Source organism: Bubalus kerabau, chromosome 15 (genome assembly GCF_029407905.1).
Source record: "Bubalus kerabau isolate K-KA32 ecotype Philippines breed swamp buffalo chromosome 15, PCC_UOA_SB_1v2, whole genome shotgun sequence".
NCBI lineage: Eukaryota > Metazoa > Chordata > Mammalia > Artiodactyla > Bovidae > Bubalus > Bubalus kerabau.
In genome coordinates this window covers 36054495-36076657 of record NC_073638.1, presented here as the reverse complement: position 1 = coordinate 36076657, position 22163 = coordinate 36054495, and the positions used below count along the sequence as shown (strand labels likewise).

Sequence of the window (22163 nt, the reverse complement as noted above, 5' to 3'; positions counted from 1 at the left end):
TCAGCCTTCTTTATGGTCCAACCCTCACATCCATACATGACTACTGGAAAAACCATAGCTTTTACTAGAGGGACCTTTGTCGATAAAGTAATGTCTCTGCTTTTTAATATGCTGTCTAGGTTTGTCATAGCTTTTCTTTGAATTACTCAGTACCTTTTGATATAGGAAATTTTGCGGGGAATACACTCATGATTCTATGAATTATGAAAGATGGACTTATTTAACAAGAATTACTCCTTCCTTGATAAATTTTTTTAACCTCATTCTTTTAGGATTAATTTGTCCTGAACATTGAGTTCCTCAGACACCCACATTTCTCCATAGATCCCTTATTCAGCATCATCCTTATAATACAGCAATGAAGGGAATTAGAAAGGAACAAACCCAAAACAGATGTCAAAGTAGTGCAGTAAAGCTCCTTTGCTGCTGCTGCTGCTGCTAAGTCACTTCAGTCGTGTCCGACTCTGTGCGACCCCAGAGACGGCAGCCCACCAGGCTCCCCCGTCCCTGGGATTCTCCAAGCAAGAACACTGGAGTGGGTTGCTATTTCCTTCTCCAATGCATGAAAGTAAAAAGTGAAAGTGAAGTCCCTCAGTTGTATCCGACTTAGCGACCCCATGGACTGCAGCCTACCAGGCTCCTCTGTCCATGGATTTTCCAGGCAAGAGTACTGGAGTGGGGTACCATTGCCTTCTCTGAAAGCTCCTTTACTTTTCCTAAAGAAGAATTCCTGAGGTCAGAATCTATTTACTTTCACTTCAGATAAAATTATAGTGCTTTTAATAATTTGAGAGGCCCACCTGAGTTCAAATCCTGATTCTACTACTTAATAGTATTATGATCTTGGGCAAGTTACAAGAAATACCTAGGTGTTCCTATCTGTAAAACAATCCACCTCACTTTATTACAGAAATAAACCCAATTAACACAATACATGTAAAGTTCTTCGCACAATGCCTCATATATAGTAAATGCTCAGTAAATAGTTCCCTGTTATCTAAGAAAATTGAACTAACAATGTTCAAGAACATAGCATGAAAATTAAATAGCATCATTTATGTGATGTGATTTATGTGATCATTTACCTGTATTAGTGCTGTACAACATAAAGGAACTTTATAAAATGCTGGCTTTCCCTCTCTTATCTATTTAACACTGAGCCAAATAGAAATTGCAGTCCATAGGAGTATTGAAGGAGGATTAATATTAGTAGGTAAAAACACTAATTATCAAGAAATGACAGTTTATAGTTTGGAAACAAAAGCAAAGACAGAGAATTCAAAATGCAGACACAGGAATTCAAAAAGCACAGCCGTTTGGGGGCCCATTCAGCACAGAGATAACTAGCCTTAGTAGACAACTCAAGGAGCAGTTCAGGAATCAAATGTTCATCATGATGACTCTGAGTCATCAAGGCAAGATGCTAGATAATTAAATTTTAAAATTATAATTTAAAACTGGATAGGATATAACCTTAATTATAGTATATATTACCTCCTAGTTTTAATAGGGGCTATCACTGGTAATGGAATTATGGATGATTTTAAATATGATATTCTTCTATTTTTTTATATTTTCTAAAGAACAAATTATTTAGGAAATCAGAATATATAGGAAGATTATAAAAGCTAAAAGGCAGTCTTTAGAAATTTAAGAAATACATTCTCAATTGAGTTTCTTCTTCAAATAGCCAGATTAATCCTTGAACAATAAAGGTATAAAAATGTAACTATTACGAAAAAATTGATTACATTCTGTACAATAAAGTCACTTGAAAGAGAAAAAATGCTAAAAGTAGATTCATCTTAGAGGTCTTATTTTAAATAGCAGTCAGTATCAACACAAAGCTTATAACAGGAACCACATATGATTACCTCTATCTTTGCTTGCAACAATTCTGACACACCCTTATTTTTAGGGTTAAAAAAAAGTTTAAACAACTCTAGGGAAACAGCAAAATAACCTGATAAAATACTGAAATTTCAAGAAGCCGAGTCATGAGTGAAATGCACTTTTTACCTTCTAAAATTAAAAAAAAAAAAAAGAAATAGAATGCTTTAGGCAATTTAGCTATTATTGAGCAATCACTGACTACACGGCTGAAAAAGAAAGAAAAGGTGGCAGCATAAAAGTAAACTTAACATCAGAAATGAACCAAGGGCAATTTTTTTTTTCTTTCTGATCTAGAAATGTGTGTCTCTCTTTGGAACTGTCCCACTGAATGCCATGTACAATTTGCAAACATGCCAGAGAGCAATATATACGGCAGATCTTAGAGGATTTTTTCATTAGGAAAAGTGCTTCTTCCCAGAAACATAAACCATTTTCCTGTTTCTTCATTAACTAGAGCTTTAATTTTAAAAGAGAGAAAGGTAGAAGCCCAAACAGGCACAAAGTACTGGAACACTGAAAACTTTCAATTCTTTTAAGCATTGGTTATTATTACGAGTAGCACTAACAGTACAGAGCTAGTACAGATTTGAGATGGACTAAATGAAACCCAGTCACAGAGTTAATCTGTGGCATACTCAAAACTGAATTTAGATTATGTGCTTTCCAATTACAATTAATCTTCAATTCCTCCTGTACATAATTTCCTGTACCTAAAACCTGCTATCTTCAGATCTGATTGGCTCTTTAGCTGATAGAGCTGTGAAGATTCTGTTTCTTTTCTTAGACTCGAATTGTCAATGGCCTAAAGTCAATGGACACCATTTACATCAGAGGCATTTACATTTTGTAATGTGGGGGGAGGGTAAGTCTAAATCATGCCGTAAGTTGTTTGGTTAAGGGTGTTTTATCGTTGGGAAACAAACAAAAACACTCTTTAGGTGTGTTTTCACTCAGTAGTGTCATAGTTTTCACGTGTTCTTTCTACCACTTAAATGTACAAATAAATATTAACTACTTCCATCACTATTAACAGGTAAAAAAAAACCCTTTATTAATATGTTTAGGAGCATATTTTAATCCATTTTTAAATTGGATGCAGCCAAGTCTTAGAAATGCAAACTCCTGCTATCACAAGAGATGTTGAATTTTTCACGGTGCTTAAAGGAAAGAAGGGCATAATACATAGGTTTCTGGTTCTGATTCATTTTCTGCCCTTTTGAATTAATTAATGTGTGGAAATCCTAAGCAACTGCTATATCATCTGTGACTGAATTGAGGCCAAAGGAAAAATTATTTAATTAATATTTTCATTTTCATTTTTTCTCTCCCATTTCCTAACCTACTAGCTAATAGTCATTCAAACTAAAAGAACAGTTTAATGTTTGTTGCTATCAAATTAATTGCCTCAGACCACTTCAGTACTTCAAAGATCTATGGTTGCTGAAGCCATAATGTTCTCTGGGGTCAATCCCTTGAGCATGGCTTTCAAGCTCCTGGACTTATTTCAAAGCTGTCTTTAGCAAACTCAAAAAACTCATAGGACAATTCTACACATATGGTTCTTGAGGAATGCTAGTGGAATTTTTTTTTTCCTCTTACATGTGGTTTTACATTTAGTTTGGGGAATGGGATATTATTGAGAGTTGGAGGAGAAATCCATTCTACCTTAATAACAGAATTGCAATATATGAAGATCTCCAGAAGAAGGGAATGGATACCCTCTCCAGTATTCTTGCCTGGAGAATTCCATGGATAGAGGAGCCCGGCAGGCTACCATTCATGGGGTGGCAAAGAGTTGGACATCACTGAGTGACTAACACACACACACACACACACACACACACTTAAATGGGAGAAACAAAACAAAGAAAAGTCTACTTTTCTAAGTTGAGGACACCACATGGGGAAATCTTGCTTTATTGTTGTTACCTGAATTGTGGTGCTGAAACAAAATCTGATCAAGTCCAACATCCTGCTTAAAAGCCCTTCATTATTTCCTCATAACCTACAGAATTAACTCCAAATTACTTGGTAGAGATACAAGCCTATTAATATCAGATTCCAAAATATCTTTCTAGTTTTATCTTCATTCACGCACACACAGAGCAACTTAGAGCTTCTCTCTTGTCTGTTGATTGTTCTTAGTCATCTTTACCTGATTTCTGTTTCTAGAGCTTGCAAGCCTCTTCCCAACTTATGGCCTTTCAAAAACTCTGTTCCCTCTTACATCTCCTCTTCACCAAATTATCTCTCACTCATCTTTTAGGCCTTAGCTTTAATAGCACTAATGCAGAGTCACCATACTTGAGTCTAAGCCCATGATAGATCTCCCTTTCACTTCATAATATTTACTGTCTTATAATTAAATATTTATTTAACGTCTCCCTCTTTTTTAGATTGTAAACTCTTCAAGAAAAGGGACACCATACATTTTAGTTCACTGCTGTATTCCTAGGTCATACATACTTGGCATTCACTGAATATAGAAGATTTATTACTCAAAATTCACAGTCCCCAAAATCAAATAGGAAGTGAAAGTGATCAAAATATAAAAATATTCACTAAGGAAATTAACATTTATAAAACTAGTCTTCATTCAAATATCTCTCACTGATTAATTAACTGTATCTCCCGAGTTAGATAAATTTCTTTGTGTCTTTGATAATCACTGTCCAGTGGCTTCAAACTTATGTGCACACTGGAGTGACATGGAATCTTCAAATAATGTTGATGCCTGGGTCCCATGCCCAAAGACTGATTTAACTGATTAAAATGCAAGCTAAGAATAAGAATACATTTTAAAATTGTCAAATAATTATTTTTAAGTCAAGATTGAGAATCAAGCTAACCTGATTGATGGATATCGCATTTTTGTAGTTTAGTCACCCAGTCGTGTCTGACTCTTTGCAACCCCGTGGACTGTAATTCACCAGGCTTCCTTGTCTTTCACTGTCTCCTGGAGTTTACTCAAATTCATGTCCACTGAGCCGGTGATGCCATCCAGCCATATCATCCTCCATTTCCCCTTTCTCCTCCTGGCCTCAATCTTTCCCAGCATCAGTGTCTTTTCCAATGAGTCGGCCCTTTGCATCAAGTAGCCAAAGTATTGGAGCTTCAGCATCAGTCCTTCCGACGAATATTCAGGGTTGATTTCCTTTAGGATTGACTGGTTTGATACCCTTGCTGTCCAAGGAACTCTCAACAGTCTTCTCCAGCACCAGATTTCAAAAACATCAGTCCTTTGGGACTCAGTCTTCTTTATGGTCTAACTCTCATCATCCATGCATGACTACTGAAAAACCTAGACAGACCATTGCCTGTAAAGAAATGTCTCTGCTTTTTAATATGCTGTCTAGGTTTGTCATAGCTTTTCTTCCAAGGAGCAAGTGTCTTTTAATTTCATGGCTGCAGTGACAGACTTTATTTTCTTGGGCTCCAAAATCACTGTGAATGGTGACTGCAGCCATGAAATTGCATTGTGGAATATTGTAAATAATATTCAAGATAAAAATGTGAAATGAATTCAAAGTGAAATTGCAAATCTTATTAAAAAAAGCAAGAACTTGTGTGAAAAACTTGTGTGAAATTTAAGACCAGCTTAAATTATTGACATATCAAGAATCTGCAGTTCTCCAAGATAAACTGAAGAACCAAAAACTGCCAAGAATGAGATTTAACATGGTATATTTTCAAAAGAGAATGATTTGAATATAAAAAGATTAAACAATACAATATTGTAAAGTAAAAATAAATAAACAAATAAATAAAAATTATTAAAAAAAAAGAATTAAACAAAGAACTTAGAAAAAGTTCTCTGCAAAAATGATACCATGTTAAGTGATGATAATATTTGACCTGAAAAACTATTCTTAAAAATCATGCAGTTAATTCATTCTTCTAAGAATACACAAATACAAATGAAATGATGCCAATATATAAGTAATTTTTCAATTTTTGTTTTAATTTTTAAGATTGAGTCAAAATAATATCCCCATTGTTTTCCATGAAATTTTATCCCCATCCATTAGCATATAAAAGATCTTGTGTTCATGCAACCTTGCCAAAGATGCAGAGACAGTTCTACTTTTTCCTTTTGTATTCTCATACTGTTTCCTTTTCTTGCCTCCTTACAATGGTTAGGGCCTCCAATACAATGTCAAATGGGATGAAAGAACATAGACATTATTTTGTTTAAAAGGCAGAGGAACTAGAGACCAAATTGCCAACATCCATCCGCTGGATCATCAAAAAAGCAAGAGAGTTCCAGAAAAACATCTATCTCTGCTTTATTGACTATGCCAAAGCATTTGACTGTGTGGATCACAATAAACTGTGGAAAAGTCTGAAAGAGATGGGAATACCAGACCACCTGACCGGCCTCTTCAGAAATTTGTATGCAGGTCAGGAAGCAACAGTTAGAACTGGACATGGAGTAACAGACTGGTTCCAAATAAGAAAAGGAGTACGTCAAGGCTGTATATTGTCACCCTGCTTATTTAACTTCTATGCAGAGTACATCATGAGAAATACTGGGCTGGAAGAAGCACAAGCTGGAATCAAGATTGCTGGGAGAAATATCAATAACCTCAGATATGCAGATGACACCACCCTTATGGCAGAAAGTGAAGAGGAACTAAAAAGCCTCTTGATGAAGGTGAAAGAGGAGAGTGAAAAAGTTGGCTTAAAACTCAACATTCAGAAAATGAAGATCATGGCATCTGTTCCCATCATTTCATGGCAAATAGATGGGGAAACAGTGGAAACAGTGTCAAACTTTATTTTGGGGGGCTCCAAAATCACTGCAGATGGTGACTGCAGCCATGAAATTAAAAGACACTTACTCCTTGGAAGAAAAATTATGACCAACCTAGATAGCATATTGAAATGCAGAGACATTACTTTGCCAACAAAGGTCCGTCTAGTCAAAGCTATGGTTTTTCCTGTGGTCATGTATGGATGTGAGAGTTGGACTGTGAAGAAGGCTGAGCGCTAAAGAATTGATGCTTTTGAACTGTGGTGTTGGAGAAGACTCTTGAGAGTCCCTTGGACTGCAAGGAGATGCAACTAGTCCATTCTGAAGGAGATCAGCCCTGGGATTTCTTTGGAAGGAATGATGCTAAAGCTGAAACTCCAGTACTTTGGCCACCTCCATGTGAAGAGTTGACTCATTGGAAAAGACCCTGCTGCTGGGAGGCATTGGGGACAGGAAGAGAAGGGGACGACAGGATGAGATGGCTGGATGGTACCACTGACTCGATGGACGTGAGTCTGAGTGAACTCAGGAGTTGGTGATGGACAGGGAGGCCAGGTGTGCTGTGATTCATGGGGTCGCAAAGAGTCGGACACGACTGAGCGACTGAACTGAACTGAACTGTGGAAAAAATTCATTCATATTTCACCATTAAACATGATGCTAGTTGTAAATTTTTCACAGATGTCCTTTTCAGATTAGGGAAATTATTTTTTATTCCTAGTTTGCTGAGAGTTTTTAATTATTAATTATTGTTGTTAAACACTTTTTCTATATATGAAAATAATTATATGATATTTTTCACTTATTCCACTAATATGGTGAGATATTCCAAATGCTAAATCAAGCTTGCATTCCTGGCCTAATCCCTATTTGATCATGATATATTATTCTCTTTTTGTATTTTTTTATTAATATAAATTTATTTGTATTAATTGGTGGCTAATTACTTTTCAATATTGTAGTGATTTTAGCCATACATTGTCATGAATCTGCCATGGGTGTACATGTGTTCCCCATCCTGAACCCCTCTCCCACCTCCCTCCCCATCCCATCCCTCTGGATCATCCCAGTGCACCAGCCCTGAGCACCCTGTCTCATGCATCGAACCTGGATTGGCGATCTGTTTCATATATGATAATATACATGTTTCAATGCCATTCTCCCAAATCATCCCACCCTGGCCCTCTCCTACAGAGTCCAAAAGACCGTTCTATACATCTGTGTCTCTTTTGCTGTCTCACATACAGGGTTATCATTACCATCTCTCTAAATTCCATACATATGCATTAGTATACTGTATTGGTGTTTTTCTTTCTGGCTTACTTCACTCTGTATAATAGGCTCCAGTTTCATCCACCTCATTAGAACTGATTCAAATATATTCTTTTAATGCCAGAGTAATATTCCATTGTGTATATGTACCACAGCTTTCTTATCCATTCGTCTGCTGATGGACATCTAGGTTGCTTCCATGCCCTAGCTATTATAAACAGTGCTGCGATGAACATTGGGGTACACGTGTCTCTTTCAATTCTGGTTTCCTTGGTGTGTATGCCCAGCAGTGGGATTGTTGGGTCATATGGCAGTTCTAGTCCCACTCTTTTTGTATTGTTGGACTTAATTTGCTGATATTAAGGATTTTTGCATCTATGATCAGAAAATTATAGGTCTAAAATTTGCCTTTTGTAATGTTTTCTCAGGTTTGGTATTATGGTAATACTAGACTTGAGAGGTGGAGAAGGCAATGCAACCCACTCCAGTACTCTCACCTGGAAAATCCCATGGATGGAGAAGCCTGGTAGGCTGCAGTCCATGGGGTCGCAAAGAGTCAAACACGACTGAGCAACTTCACTTTCACTTTTCACTTTCATGCATTGGAGAAGGAAATGGCAACCCACTCTTGTGTTCTTGCCTGGAGAATCCCAGGGACAGCTGAGCCTGGTGGGCTGCCATCTATGGGGGTCGCACAGAGTCGGACATGACTGAAGCGACTTAGCCGCAGCAGCAGCAGACTTGAGAAGTAGAAATTATTCCTCCTTCCTCTATATTTTGAAAGAGTTTAGGTAAGATTGATGCTATTTCTTAAATATTTGACAGAATTCATCAGTGGAATCATTTTGGATCCAAAGTTTTCTTAATAAAAAGCTTTATTTTTTAATTTAAAATGCTTTGTCTTTTATAAACAAAGTGCTATTTAGGTTTTCTGTCTCATCTTGTGTCAGTTTTAGCAAGTTCTGGTTTGGGGGATTTTTTATTGAGCAATTTATTCATTTCTTCTAAGTAGTAAAAGTGTACTTTTTTTTATTGCGCATTGCTTTATTACATTTAGTAAATATTGTGGTTTCTACAAACTGATGTTTTGAGGCAAATTTGTCAGATGATGATTAGCATGTTTTAGCAATAAAGTATTTTTAATGCTCAGTTGAGTTCAGTTCAGTCACTCAGTCATGTCCGACTCCTTGTGACCCCATGAATCACAGCACGCCAGGCCTCCCTGTCCATCACCAACTCCCGGAGTTCACTCAGACTCACTGCACGCTTAATATTCTACAATATAGTATAAACATAACTTTCATATGCACTGAAAAACCAAAAAAAATTGTGTGACTTTTGTGATATTACCTTTATTGCAGAGGTCTGGAACTAAATCTATAATATCTCCAAGATACACCTATACATTTTTTGATATAAGATATTCATAACACCTCCTATTGTCTGTTTAATCTCTAGAAATTCTTCTCTGACAATTCCTCTTTCATTCCCATGTTGTTATGTTCTCTGTTTTCTGTCATTACCAGAAAAAAAAAAAGACTTTACCTCTACATTTTTCTTTGCTTTACACAGTTTATTTCAACGTGTCTAGTGTGCTTTTCTTTGCATTTATGCTACTTGAAGTTCACTGAACTTTTTAAATATGTAAATTTATATCTTTCACCAAATTTGGGAAATTTGGAACCACTATTTCTTCAAGCATTTTTTTCTACCCTAATATTGCTCTCCTTTTTTTCTAGGATTTATATATGTTCAGTTCAGTTCAGTTCAGTCACTCAGTCGTGTCCAACTCTTTGTGACCCCATGAATCGCAGCACGCCAGGCCTCCCTGTCCATCACCAACTCCTGAGTTCACTCAAACTCACGTCCATCGAGTCAGTGATGCCATCCAGCCATCTCATCCTCTGTCATCCCCTTCTCCTCCTGCCCCCAATCCCTCCCAGCATCAGAGTCTTTCCCAATGAGTCAACTCTTCACATCAGGTGGCCAAAGTACTGGAGTTTCAGCTTTAGCATCATTCCTTCCAAAGAAATCCCAGGGCTGATCTCCTTTAGAATGGACTGGTTGCATCTCCTTGCAGTCCAAGGGACTCTCAAGAGTCTTCTCCAACACCACAGTTCAAAAGCATCAATTCTTTGGCACTCAGCCTTCTTCACAGTCCAACTCTCACATCCATACATGACCACTGGAAAAACCATAGCCTTGACTAGACGGACCTTTGTTGGCAAAGTAATGTCTCTGCTTTTCAATATGCTGTCCAGGTTGGTCATAACTTTCCTTCCAAGGAGTAAGTGTCTTTTAATTTCATGGCTGCAGTCACCATCTGCAGTGATTTTGGAGCCCAAAAAAACAAAGTCTGACACTGTTTCCACTGTTTCCCCATCTATTTGCCATGAAGTGATGGGAACAGATGCCATGATCTTCGTTTTCTGAATGCCATCTTTTTCACTCTCCACTTTCACTTTCATCAAGAGGCTTTTTAGTTCCTCTTCACTTTCTGCCATAAAGGTGGTGTCATCTGCATATCTGAGGTTATTGATATTTCTCCGACAATCTTGATTCCAGCTTGTGTTTCTTCCAGTCCAGCGTTTCTCATGATGTACTCTGCATAGCAGTTAAATAAGCAGGGTGACAATATACAGCCTTGACGTACTCCTTTTCTTATTTGGAACCAGTCTGTTGTTCCATGTCCAGTTCTAACTGTTGCTTCCTGATCTGCATACAGATTTCTCAAGAGGCAGGTCAGGTGGTCTGGTATTCCCATCTCTTTCAGACTTTTCCACAGTATATTGTGATCCACACAGTCAAAGGCTTTAGCATAGTCAATAAAGCAGAAATAGATGTTTTTCTGGAACTCTCTTGCTTTTTCCATGATCCAACGGATGTTGGCAATTTGATCTCTGGTTCCTCTGCCTTTTCTAAAACCACCTTGAATATCAGGAAGTTCACGGTTCACATATTAATAATATTTTATGTATCCCTAGCGCTATATTCATTTTTAAATTTTTTTATCTGTGTTCTTTATATCAGATAATTTCTATTGATCTAATTCAATTTCACTAGTTTTTTCCTGTCATTTTTATTCTACTGATTTGCCCATCAAGTTAGTCTCATTTCAGATACCATATCTTTCAGTTTTTTTCAGTTTTAAGTTCCCATCTGGATCTTTTGAAATTTCTATCTCTCTGCTGAAATGCCCTATTATCTAACACTTTCTCCATTGTTTGTTTGTTGAGTAATTTGGGATTATTCTTAGATATCATGGCTTCCCTCATAGCTCAGTTGGTAAAGAATCTGCCTGCAATGCAGGAGACCCTTGTTCAATTCCTTGTTTGGGAAGATCCACTGGAGAAGGGATAGGCTACCCACTCCAGTATTCTGGCTTCCCTGGTGGCTCAGCTGGTAAAGAATCCACCTGTAATGCAGGAGACCTGTGTTCCATCCCTGGGTTGGGAAGATCCCCTGGAGAAGGAAAAGGCTACTCACTCCAGTACTCCATGGACTGTACACTCCATGGGGTGGCAAAGAGTCAGACATGACTGAGCGACTTTTACCTTCACCTTAGATATCATGACCATTATGCCATGGAGACTCTGGATTCTTTTATAGTGCTCTAAAGAGTATCACTTTTTGTTTGTTTAGCAAAAAGCTTATTGGCTTAGACTCAAACTGCACATTCTGTCTCACCTGCAATGGGCAGCAGCTTAAATATCTATTTAGTTCTTTAAGCCTTATGTGAGCTCTTAACACCTGTTCTGAGCATGTATGGCTTGCAGATCAGTCAGAGGCTGGGGAAAATTTATACATAGAATTTAGGAGTCACTTTCTGTGACTCTTTCTTTTCCAGGATTACATCCTCACTTCCCAGTAGTTGTGGTTGCTCCAAAGTCTGTTCTACTAGCTCCCCAGACCAGAAAGACTGCTAGTTTTTCTACTGGAGTTTTATAAACTGAGCCTACCTTCATACTGAAACCCCGAAAATGACAAACTTACCCAAATATCCCTTCTTCCAAATGTCAACTCCTCTGAAGATTTAGCCTGCTTTGGATTGTTCTCCAGTATCTTCAAATAGCTGTTTTTCATGTTTTGTCCAGAGTTTATAGTTGTTATCCCTACTCGATTTTAAATGGATGAAATTAGTGGCCTTTTCTCACTACCAATTATCCTCTGATAATAAAGACTTCTTCTGTTTCATTAATGAATGAGTAAATAATACAGTTTTTTCACTCCTCTATGCCTAGGAGACCTGTGTTTGATCCCTGGGTAAGCAAGATCCCCTGGAGAAGGGAATGGCAACCCACTCCAGTATTCTTGCCTGGGAAATCCCATGGACAGAAGAGTCTGGTGGGCTACAGTCCATGGAGTCACAAAGAGTCGGACACAACTGAGCAACTAACACACAACTAACACATGCCTTTACACATTCTAATCTTTTCCCTTTTTCTAATTTTCCTAATGAGAATTGTCCTTAATTCTCATAAGCCCAATCAGGTAGAAACTTCCCATGCCCATTTTATGTATGTTTAAAAAACAGAGTCGTATTTTGCTATTTCCTAAGTTTTAAATATCTAACATTTCAACTAAGAATACTTAAATTGTAAATAACCTAGATGCCTATCAATACAATAATGGTATATACATAGTATAAAATATTACATAGAAGAAAATAAAGTTAAAATATATAAATTGACAAAGGTCTAAGTCAGAATTTTCATGAAAAAAAGGGTATGTAAAGTATAAAGTGATTATCTGTAAAAGGGGAGAATGTCACCCTCACACAAAATAAAATTGCACATTTCTAAATAACTGTGTATATATGTATATCATTATATAGAAAGAGGTCTGGAGAGATATAAACCAGATTGAAAACAGTAAATATGTTTGGGGAAGAGAAATAGAATCCAAGGTGGGAAGAGACATTAAGGAAAATTTCCTTCAATTTTTTCAAGAATTATTCATTCAAGTAACATTTAATGATTTCCTACTATATGCAAGGTACACTAGAACAAGAATGTATTTGTGTATTACTTTTTAATTTTTAAATATGTTTAATTGTTCAAATGAAAGCACTACCTCAATACAGAGAAATGTAACAGAAAATCTCCAAGGTGCTTAAAAACGTCATCCTTTATCTTATTAATGTACCAAAGTTCAGGAGCCTTTAAAGGTAATTTAGTGAATTTAGTGATGTTTTTTAATTTGTTCTCCCTAAATCATATTATTAATAAATTCTTCTTCTCTATATCTGAACCCAATGGAGAAACTAACATTTCTCTTTTTCTCCCTTATAATACAATTTCATTCCCTTATGCCAGTTCTTCTGAGGTTTGAGAATAGCTGTGAAGTTTAAAGGTCTTAGTTAGGGCAATTTTACGCATCAAATGGCTGTCTATAGATAACAACTGGTGAATTTTTTAACTGACATATTAGAGTAAATAGCGGAGAAGGCAATGGCACCCCACTCCAGTACTCTTGTGTGGAAAATCCCATGGACGGAGGAGCCTGGTAGGCTGCAGTCCATGGGGTCGCTAAGAGTCGGACATAACTGAGCGACTTCACTTTCTTTTTTTTTTAATTTTATTTTATTTTTAAACTTTACAATATTGTATTGGTTTTGCCAAATATCAAAATGAATCCACCACAGGTATACATGTGTTCCCTATCCTGAACCCTCCTCCCTCCTCCCTCCCCATACCATCCTTCTGGGTCGTCCCAGTGCACCAGCCCCAAGCATCCAGTATCACGACTTCACTTTCACTTTTCACTTTCATGCATTGGAAAAGGAAATGGCAAACCACTCCAGTGTTCTTGCCTGGAGAATCCCAGGGACGGGGAAGCCTGGTGGGCTGCCGTCTATGGGGTCGCACATAGTCGGACACGACTGAAGCGACCTAGCAGCAACAGCAGCAGAGTAAATAGAACTGAGCAACCCAGAAAGTAAACCTGGCCTTCATGACATTCATCCTTGGCTTCACATAAGAATACATCCTTGCTATGTTGACTCACATCCTTTTCTTAGCCAGTTAACATATAGAGGACATCTTCTTAGAAACATCAATACTGAAACAACTTGCTATAATCCAACATTTTAATCTTTCTTCCCAATTCCTCCCAGTAGCAAGGCCTTCACTATATCAACAAAGAAGTTCATCTCACTTTTAGACAACTATAGCTGTTACAAAGCATTTCTTCTGCTGTCCTGTGACTCTGGCTCCCTGTGACTTTCACCCGGTAACTTGGGTTTGGCTCTCCACAGTACACACTATTCCCCTACAGCAGCAATTTATCCATCTTAGGACAGATATTAGATTCTCTTGACACTTCTGTACTGCAGAGAGAACATGTCTGGTTCCTTTAACCTAAGGGAGGCTCTGCCTGCTGGCCCAGAAAGAGTGAGAATTTGAATTTCTCTGCAACCAGGCTCTTTGTCCAATTGAAAAATACAAGGTTTGGCTTTTACTTTAAATGCAGCAAACAGCTTTCTTGGCTAATCATTACAAACACCTGCTGGCATTTCTTTGTTCTCAAAGAAATACCCCTCCACCTGCATGCACACATGCATAGATGCAATATACACATTGCCTTCCACTTGTTCTTTTAAAAAAAAAATAGTTTCAACGAGTGCCAAAAAATGTCCATCTTCAGTTCAAATGACGGATTTCCATTCAAGGGGCTTGTATCCACTGCTTCATCACATGCTTTTATTTAAGCTACAATTTATTTACGTCAAATGTTATGGCATTTCATTCTTATAAATTCCATGTCTGCTTATTCTTGGAACCCTAAGATATCAGGAGAGGACTGGACTCCTGATATCACAAGATATCAGGAAACGATTACTTCATCCAGTAAGCCTCAACTTAGAATAGGCTTAGCAGTGTATCTATTAACTATATGCATTTAACCATCTCAGTTCTATTTGCTGGAGATAGTTAACTACTTTACAACTTGAAAAAAATAAAATATTTAAGTCTAGGAAACCTATAGAGCAGGGGTCTCCAACCTCCAGGATCTAATGCTTGATAATCTGAGGTAGGGCTGATGTAATAATAACAAAGAGAGTGCATAATAAATGTAAATGCACTTCAAACATCCTGACACCATGCCCCATCTCCACCCCCAATCTGTGGAAAACTGTCTTCCAAGAAACTGGTCCCTGGTGCCAAAAAGGTTGGAGACCACTACTATAGAGGACTTCCACCCCAGTGATCTTGGTCCTTAAAAGAACCTAATTATACCCTCCCAGTCCTTTATGGAAGGGTATAAGTAGAGTGAATATTAGTCTTGCCTACAAAACTGAACCTCGGTATTGTTTTTAAGTCTTAGTCTTGGCTTCTCTCTGATTTCTGTTCATTCCTAGTTTTCCTCATTATAAACTGAAGATAATAAGACCCCCACTTTAACTATCTCATGGGGTTAATAAAAGAAATGTATAAGATAATATATGAAAAAGTTCATTTAAAAGTGTAAGGAGTAATAAAAATAAAAATGTAAGGTACGCTATTATTATTAATAATGGCACCTTCTATGACCACAAATGAGACACTCTACAAATCCCCTCCTTTTAACACTAAGACATTTTAATTAAATTCTCTTTTTTATCCCCTTTTTTGTCTCCTTTTCCCATATCAACAACTCAAAAAAAAAAAAATTTCAGCACCATCTTTTGGCCTTGGATTTTAATTACAAATGCCAGCAAAGATTTACAGAGTACAACATAAGTATATTCTGATATTTTGAAAACCTCAGTCCTCCTTTCAGACTGATTTCATTTTCTTTACTCCTTTTTTATACTCTTTTCTATAATCCCCTTAAAAAATCACACTGCCTACCATTATAACAGCAAGTGTCACTACTATGAATATTTTAGTTATAGTCATGCACCTGAAAAGTCTTATAAGTGGCCTCATGGCTTTTTATGCAAAAGTACCATATGTATTTCCTCATCTGTGTGTCAGAAATTTTTCCAGATTCTTAGAGCCCACTATAGCGTCTCCACACTAGTATTATAAAGGCTGGGGCTGCTCTATAAGTTTACAACTTGAAAGCTCAATTCAGGAACGCAGAATCCCAAAAATGAGAACACAAAAGTCAAAGATTGCACTGAAAAACAAGAAGCAAGAGTGGATAATAGATACATTCTGCAACTAGATTTAAGAAACAAACAAGGTCCCCACCACCTCTCTCACCCTAATCTTAAACTAGATTCAAGTTGCATAATTTAACCTTAACAGTGTATATCAACTAACCCACAGACTCCATTTATATGTAGTTTTCTTTCTCAATCTCCCTTTCTTCTTCTTCATTCACTACATTCCTCTCCTTGATAAAAACAAATATCTATGAATGCCTGTAATGTACAAAACCATGTTGATAAATATAAGGGGAAACGTGAGAATAAAATAATTGAATCCAGGGTGAAGGACAAACATTAAGCAAAAATCACACAAATAAATACATAATTTAAAATTGCAATATCTGCTACTATTAAAGGGTTTACAGTGAGATCTTTGCAGGCAAACAAGATTTGAATTGGAAGGATGAGGGAAGGTTTCTCTGAGGAAATGACATTTAAACAGAGAGCTGAACAATGAGTAGGAATCATTCTGAAGAATAGTGGGGAGAAGTATTATCCAGTTGAGAAGATAGCGTAACATGAAGACCTTAGAGCAGGAAAAAAACTTGGGAGAGTGTAGATCAGGATACCAGCTGAATCAAAGAGAGTCATTAGGAAAAAGGCAAAAGCTAAGGCTGGTAATGCAAGGGTCACATTATATGGAGCTGGAGCTTTGCATATTGTGTTAAGGATTTTGGTTTTAATTAAAGTGTAACAGGAAGCCAAGAAAAAGGTCTATCTTAAATCTTAAAGAATGATTAAGTGGAGTTTTCCTCCATATACATAGTGAATATAAAATTTAAGTATAAATATAAAGCATGAGAATGACAAATACCAAAGTCAAAAAAATGGTTACCTCTAGCATAAAGAGAGGAAGACAAAAAATTGGGAAAGAATTCACAGAAGATTTGGACTGTATTAGTAATGTTTCATTTCTTATAAATATACAGTATTTTACTTATTTATACATTTTTGAACAACTAAAATTTTCATAATAAAAGATGCTTAAGAATTAATGATTGCTAAGAATCACTGACTAATCTTCTATTTTTCTTTCCCAGGCTCATATTAAATCTTCTCAATTTTGAGAAAGACAAGCACACAGAATTTAAGGATCTCCTCTCTTATACAATTTGTTTCGTCAGCCTTTATTTTCTAGACGTTTAGCATAAGATGTAAAAGGCTCTTCAATTACCTTACTCTTTGTTGTAGCATACCCTACAATCCTTGTAGATTTCCAACAACCACAGAAATAATATGCGGATTAAATGAGATAAGACATTTAACACAGCATTTAGCGCACAAGAGCTCAATAAATTTTAACTATTGTCCTTATTATTTCACTTACTATAGTTAATATTCCCAGTTTTAAATATGAGTCACAACATTAGAACGTTAAAAAAAAAAAAAAAAAGCTGAGTGTATATGTCCAAATGGTGCTCTGGTATTTTGAATGTATATATACTTGATGTATTCACAAACACATGTACACATAACACATACTTTTAATACTTACAGCTTTTTAAAAACATTTTTTATGTGCTTATGTGAATGTTAAATAATGAAATGTCAAGGCCTTTTTACTGCCACTAAAAAAATACTTTTAAAGGAAAGGTTAAAATTCTTCTTTTGCCGGTGCACAATTTTAATAAGTTTACTAACTTCTATGTACAATACTACATTGGAATGATTTAATACTGCACAAAGCTGCAGTAATATTTGGTATGGTCCATACTATGTTTAAAAGGTTCATTTGTGTAATATCAAGTAATTTATGAGAAAATTCAATCTTATAGAATTGAATGTTGACATCAAAATTTCTTCTACAACAGGAGGAGCAGTCTTTGAAGGAAGAACATTATTAAAATCATATCTTTTCACTTAATTTTCTTTGTACAAATAGCACAGATCCTCTCATTTCTCTTCCCTTCCGATTCACAAATACAATAAAAGCCGTCTTTAGAAAGGTCCTTAAATTAAACATCAGGGTGAAATGAGTAGTAGGACCCAGAAAATAAGAGAACTTATGACAATTTTTGTCACCTGTAAGTCTGAAAAATATCTCACTGAATCTTTACGCAAATATTGTATTTTAAATTATATTTTCACTTTCATATCTAAGAATCCAGAACTTGATCTTGTGAGAAACAACAACAGTTGTCACTCAATATTCTTCGGTATGAGGTGTGGACTTATATTGTTATAGCAATCATTCCTCCATGCCCACTTCCTTGTTCTTAATCACAAATCTAATCGCCTATTTTTATAAATATTCAAAATTCAATATATTTATCTACTTATGTAAATACTTTTCAGTTAACTTATACCGATAGTCTATGTGGGGATCTCATTAACAAACACATTTGGAACTTTTTAGATTTGTTCCAGCAGCTTATAAATTCATATTAGATTTAACTATTTAAATATACCAACACTCTAGGAATTTTTTAAAACTGATATAAAAGATTAATCCCAAGTTTTGTTTTACTTACCAAGCTCTGCCATTCCACCTCACTGCCTGAACAATATTATCAGCTCTTCAGATACTCATTCTTGCTAAGTAAAAGGATATTTCTTCTCTAGCTGGATTAATAATCAACTTTCTAGATAGTTCATTTGTAATTCTCTTCTGGTTAACCCTTAGCATTACAGCAGTCTGCCCAACTCATGCTAATCAATTTATGACTCGGGAAAGAAAAGAGGAAATTCAATTATGCAGATAACAAATTGAAAGTAAAAATGAGAAACAGTTTAGATTAGGTACAAAAGAACAATCAGCCTTACTTTTTTTACACTAAAAGGTATAAATCTTTATGTTGGATATTACAGAAGCACTCAGGTCATAAACAAGTAACATACACAATATACATAAGGAGAAAAACATAATAGGCTTACAATACATACGTATCAGTCGAGTACATATCAGCCCAAGTTTTCTGCCTTCTTACATGTAGACAAATACAAATCAGCTCTGAGAAAAACAGATACATTTTTCTCTTAGTAGAAAGGTCTGACTTTCAACATCTAAATGCTTCCTCTCTCAAGATTTGTGATTACTGGGTCCCTTAACCTACTGTAAGTACCATCTCAGGCTTTATGCCAATTTTCTACAAATGTGATCAGTAGATACTGGCAACAGAAAAAAATCTGGGGCTCTTGTTAAAGATACACACACCTGGGCCCTGCTTCAGAAATCCAAAGCACCCCAGGTGATTCTTACATATATTAAAAATTGGAGAGCCACTGCTCTAGGACCATTTCTGACCTCATTCGAAAGAGACGCCAACCCAATCTCTTGGAACTCAGAATGAAATTAATCACTTGCTGCTAGTTCGACTCTGATTTTTTGCTTTCATTCCAATACTAGATTCTACTTGTTTTGCTATACCTGAGTGCACTAGTCCATCTAAGACCATGACCCTTCTGTGAACTTGGTAACCCTCTACTTGCAGACTACTCAGAAACTGGAATCTGTCCTTTAACTCCACTTGATGTCCATAGCCTAGCTGCCTAAATCTCTTACCACTTGCCTCAGATTTTTCTTGCTTTGTCTGTTTCATGAAACACTTTAATCTTGTGTTTCGTACCTCTCTTCTACATCCATGAACTCCACTTGATAGTGTCATTGTCCAGTCTTTTACCTAATGCACTGTCTACTATACTAACTTTCTCCCAAGGCTGTTTGCATCTCAATGGACCCCTATGAGTTTGCTCGATACCTATTATGATCAACAGAACATGCTTAGTCTTATCTAGAGATGTGAAATGAACAACTCGCTAAAAGGCAAAAAGACATGCATGGAAGTCAGTGGCTTTACAATTGCTACAAAAGCCCATGTTAATAGTCAGAATAAAGGAAAATATAATGACTATGGAAAAAGAAGAACCATAGAAAACTCAAGAAAAGTCCTTGAGAATCGGAATAGTAAACAAGGTAAAATAAAGTGGAAAAAAGTGTAATTCTAATAATTTGTTTTTATTTTCATGGGATCTATTAAGAAACATCAATAAAATGATGATTATTTAACCTGGAGAGAAGGTAAAATGACTAATAGAGAAACAGTACTGGACTAGTAGAACTCAGAAGACTTGGATTCTAGTGATCTCTATATCACTTCCTAAATTTATGTTTTAGATTAAGTATCCAAACTTTTCTGTGCAATGGTCCCTAAATGGATATAATAAACATGCCCTGTGCATCTAAGATTATTTTGATAATTAAGATCATATTTACTAAAGAGCTTTAAAACTATAAACACTAAAGGTAAGGGATTATTATAGCTATATAAAGTGCTAGTATATAAAGATATAATTAACACTTTTCCACAAAGGACATTAATGATGATTTTTTTTTTTTGTTTTACACTATTTTTAAATAAAAATACCTTCCCTTGTAGCTCAGTTGCTAAAGAGTCTGACTGCAATGCAGGAGACCTGGTTCAATCCCTGGGTCAGGAAGATCCCCTGGAGGAAGGCATGGCAACCCACTCCAGTATTCTTGCCTGGATAATCCCATGGTCAGAGAAGCCTGGCGGGCTAGTCTATGGGGTCGCAAGAGTCGGACACGACTGAGCAACTCAGTACACACGGCACACATAAACCATATAGGCAGAAAGAAGTAAACAGGAGTTTGCAAAATGTCTTCCCTAAGAAATTTCAAGAAAAGGACCCATATCAGAAGCAGAATAAGGTAAAATCATCCCAAAATAAAAGTAATCAGGTTAATCTGAATTTACTCAGATCAGACCCAAACCTTAGAAGTCTTACCAAAAGGACTTCTAAACAAGGAAAAGGATCATTTGGAGTGACATTGGTGACATTTCTCATCCAGAACTATCTCCTTAAAGCTGGAAGTCAGGGTGACTTCAAGTGGCAAGAGCTGAAAACATTTGTTGTAAGACATTTAGACTGTATCCAGTATGGCCTATCCAAGATTCAGCCAAGTGCTATGATTTAATTTAACTGGAAAATGTGTACAATTGAACATCGAGCAAACAGAATTCCTTGGCCAGTAGTGCACAGATTAGTTGATGAGAGTTGCCCATGTGAAAAAAAAGAGATTGATTCTTGACTTTAAAAATAGATGTTTCCATCTTTTTAAGTTTCAATAAATGCATTCAACAAATATTGTTGAGCATCTACTATGGTCTGGATACTGTTCAAGACACTGGGGAATATAACTGACAGAAATAGCAAAAAATTCTCCACTGCCTAGAGCTTAAATTCTAGGAAATATAAGGGGGAAATGGAAAATTCAACAGATGTACAAATTGTATTGTATGTTAAAAGTTGATAAAGGCTATTTAAAAAAACAGACATGCTTAGGGAGCTAAATGTTTGGAGGGCTTTAAAACAGGATGGTCAAGGTTGACCTGGAAAGAGAAGATAACATATAACCTAGGACTTGAAAGAAGTGATGGGGTTTGGTGGGGGCTCTATGATCCTAAATGGCACCCCACTCCAGTACTCTTGCCTGGAAAATCCCACTGACAGAGGAGCCTGGTAGGTTGCAGTCCATGGGGTCGCTAGGAGTTGGACACGACTGAGCGACTTCACTTTCACTTTTCTCTTTCATGCATTGGAGAAGGAAATGGCAACCCACTCCAGTGTTCTTGCCTGGAGAATCCCAGGGATGGGAGAACCTGGTGGGCTGCCGTCTTTGGGGTCGCATAGAGTTGGACACGACTGAAGCGACTTAGCAGCAGCAGCATGATCCTAAAGGATTTTTATCATCAATTTAAAATTTTTACCATTTGAATAATAAATGAAAGACATCCTTATAAATTAACTTCCACATTATAATAGTGAAAAGTTGGAGATCAATAATTTAATGGTAAAACAAACTGTGGTACAACCATGGTATATGATATGGTCATGAAAAAATCACATTTTGGAAGACATGGCAAAATCCAATTAAATTATTTTTTAATTAAAAAAATGTATATACAGTATGATGCTATTTTGCTTTTTTTTTTTTACCTTCCCCAACAACTATTTTTCAAGTACCTACTCTGAGCCACATACTGTTCTGGGCATCAAAGAGAGGACAGTAAACAAGCTACACATGTCCTTTCTTCTCATACACACATAGATAAAAGACTGAAATGAAATATACCAAAATGTTACTAG

At 36.4% G+C, this 22163-nt stretch overlaps 1 protein-coding gene across 37 annotated transcripts in view; it reads right to left on the bottom strand.

Moving 5' to 3' along the window:
• SOX6 (SRY-box transcription factor 6) overlaps positions 1-22163 on the bottom strand; it is a 711458-nt gene that overhangs the window by 453776 nt on the left and 235519 nt on the right. For 4 of the 37 annotated variants that reach the window (XM_055548501.1, XM_055548500.1, XM_055548499.1 and 1 more), the window contains exon 3: positions 18930-19005. The exons of 31 other annotated variants lie outside the window; for them this stretch is intronic. In XM_055548501.1, the coding sequence (XP_055404476.1) occupies positions 18930-18955 (26 nt within the window). In that variant the 5' untranslated portion in view covers positions 18956-19005. The remainder of the gene's footprint in view (positions 1-18929; positions 19006-22163) is intronic. 2 more of the 37 variants (XM_055548505.1, XM_055548506.1) reach the window with 1 other exon arrangement.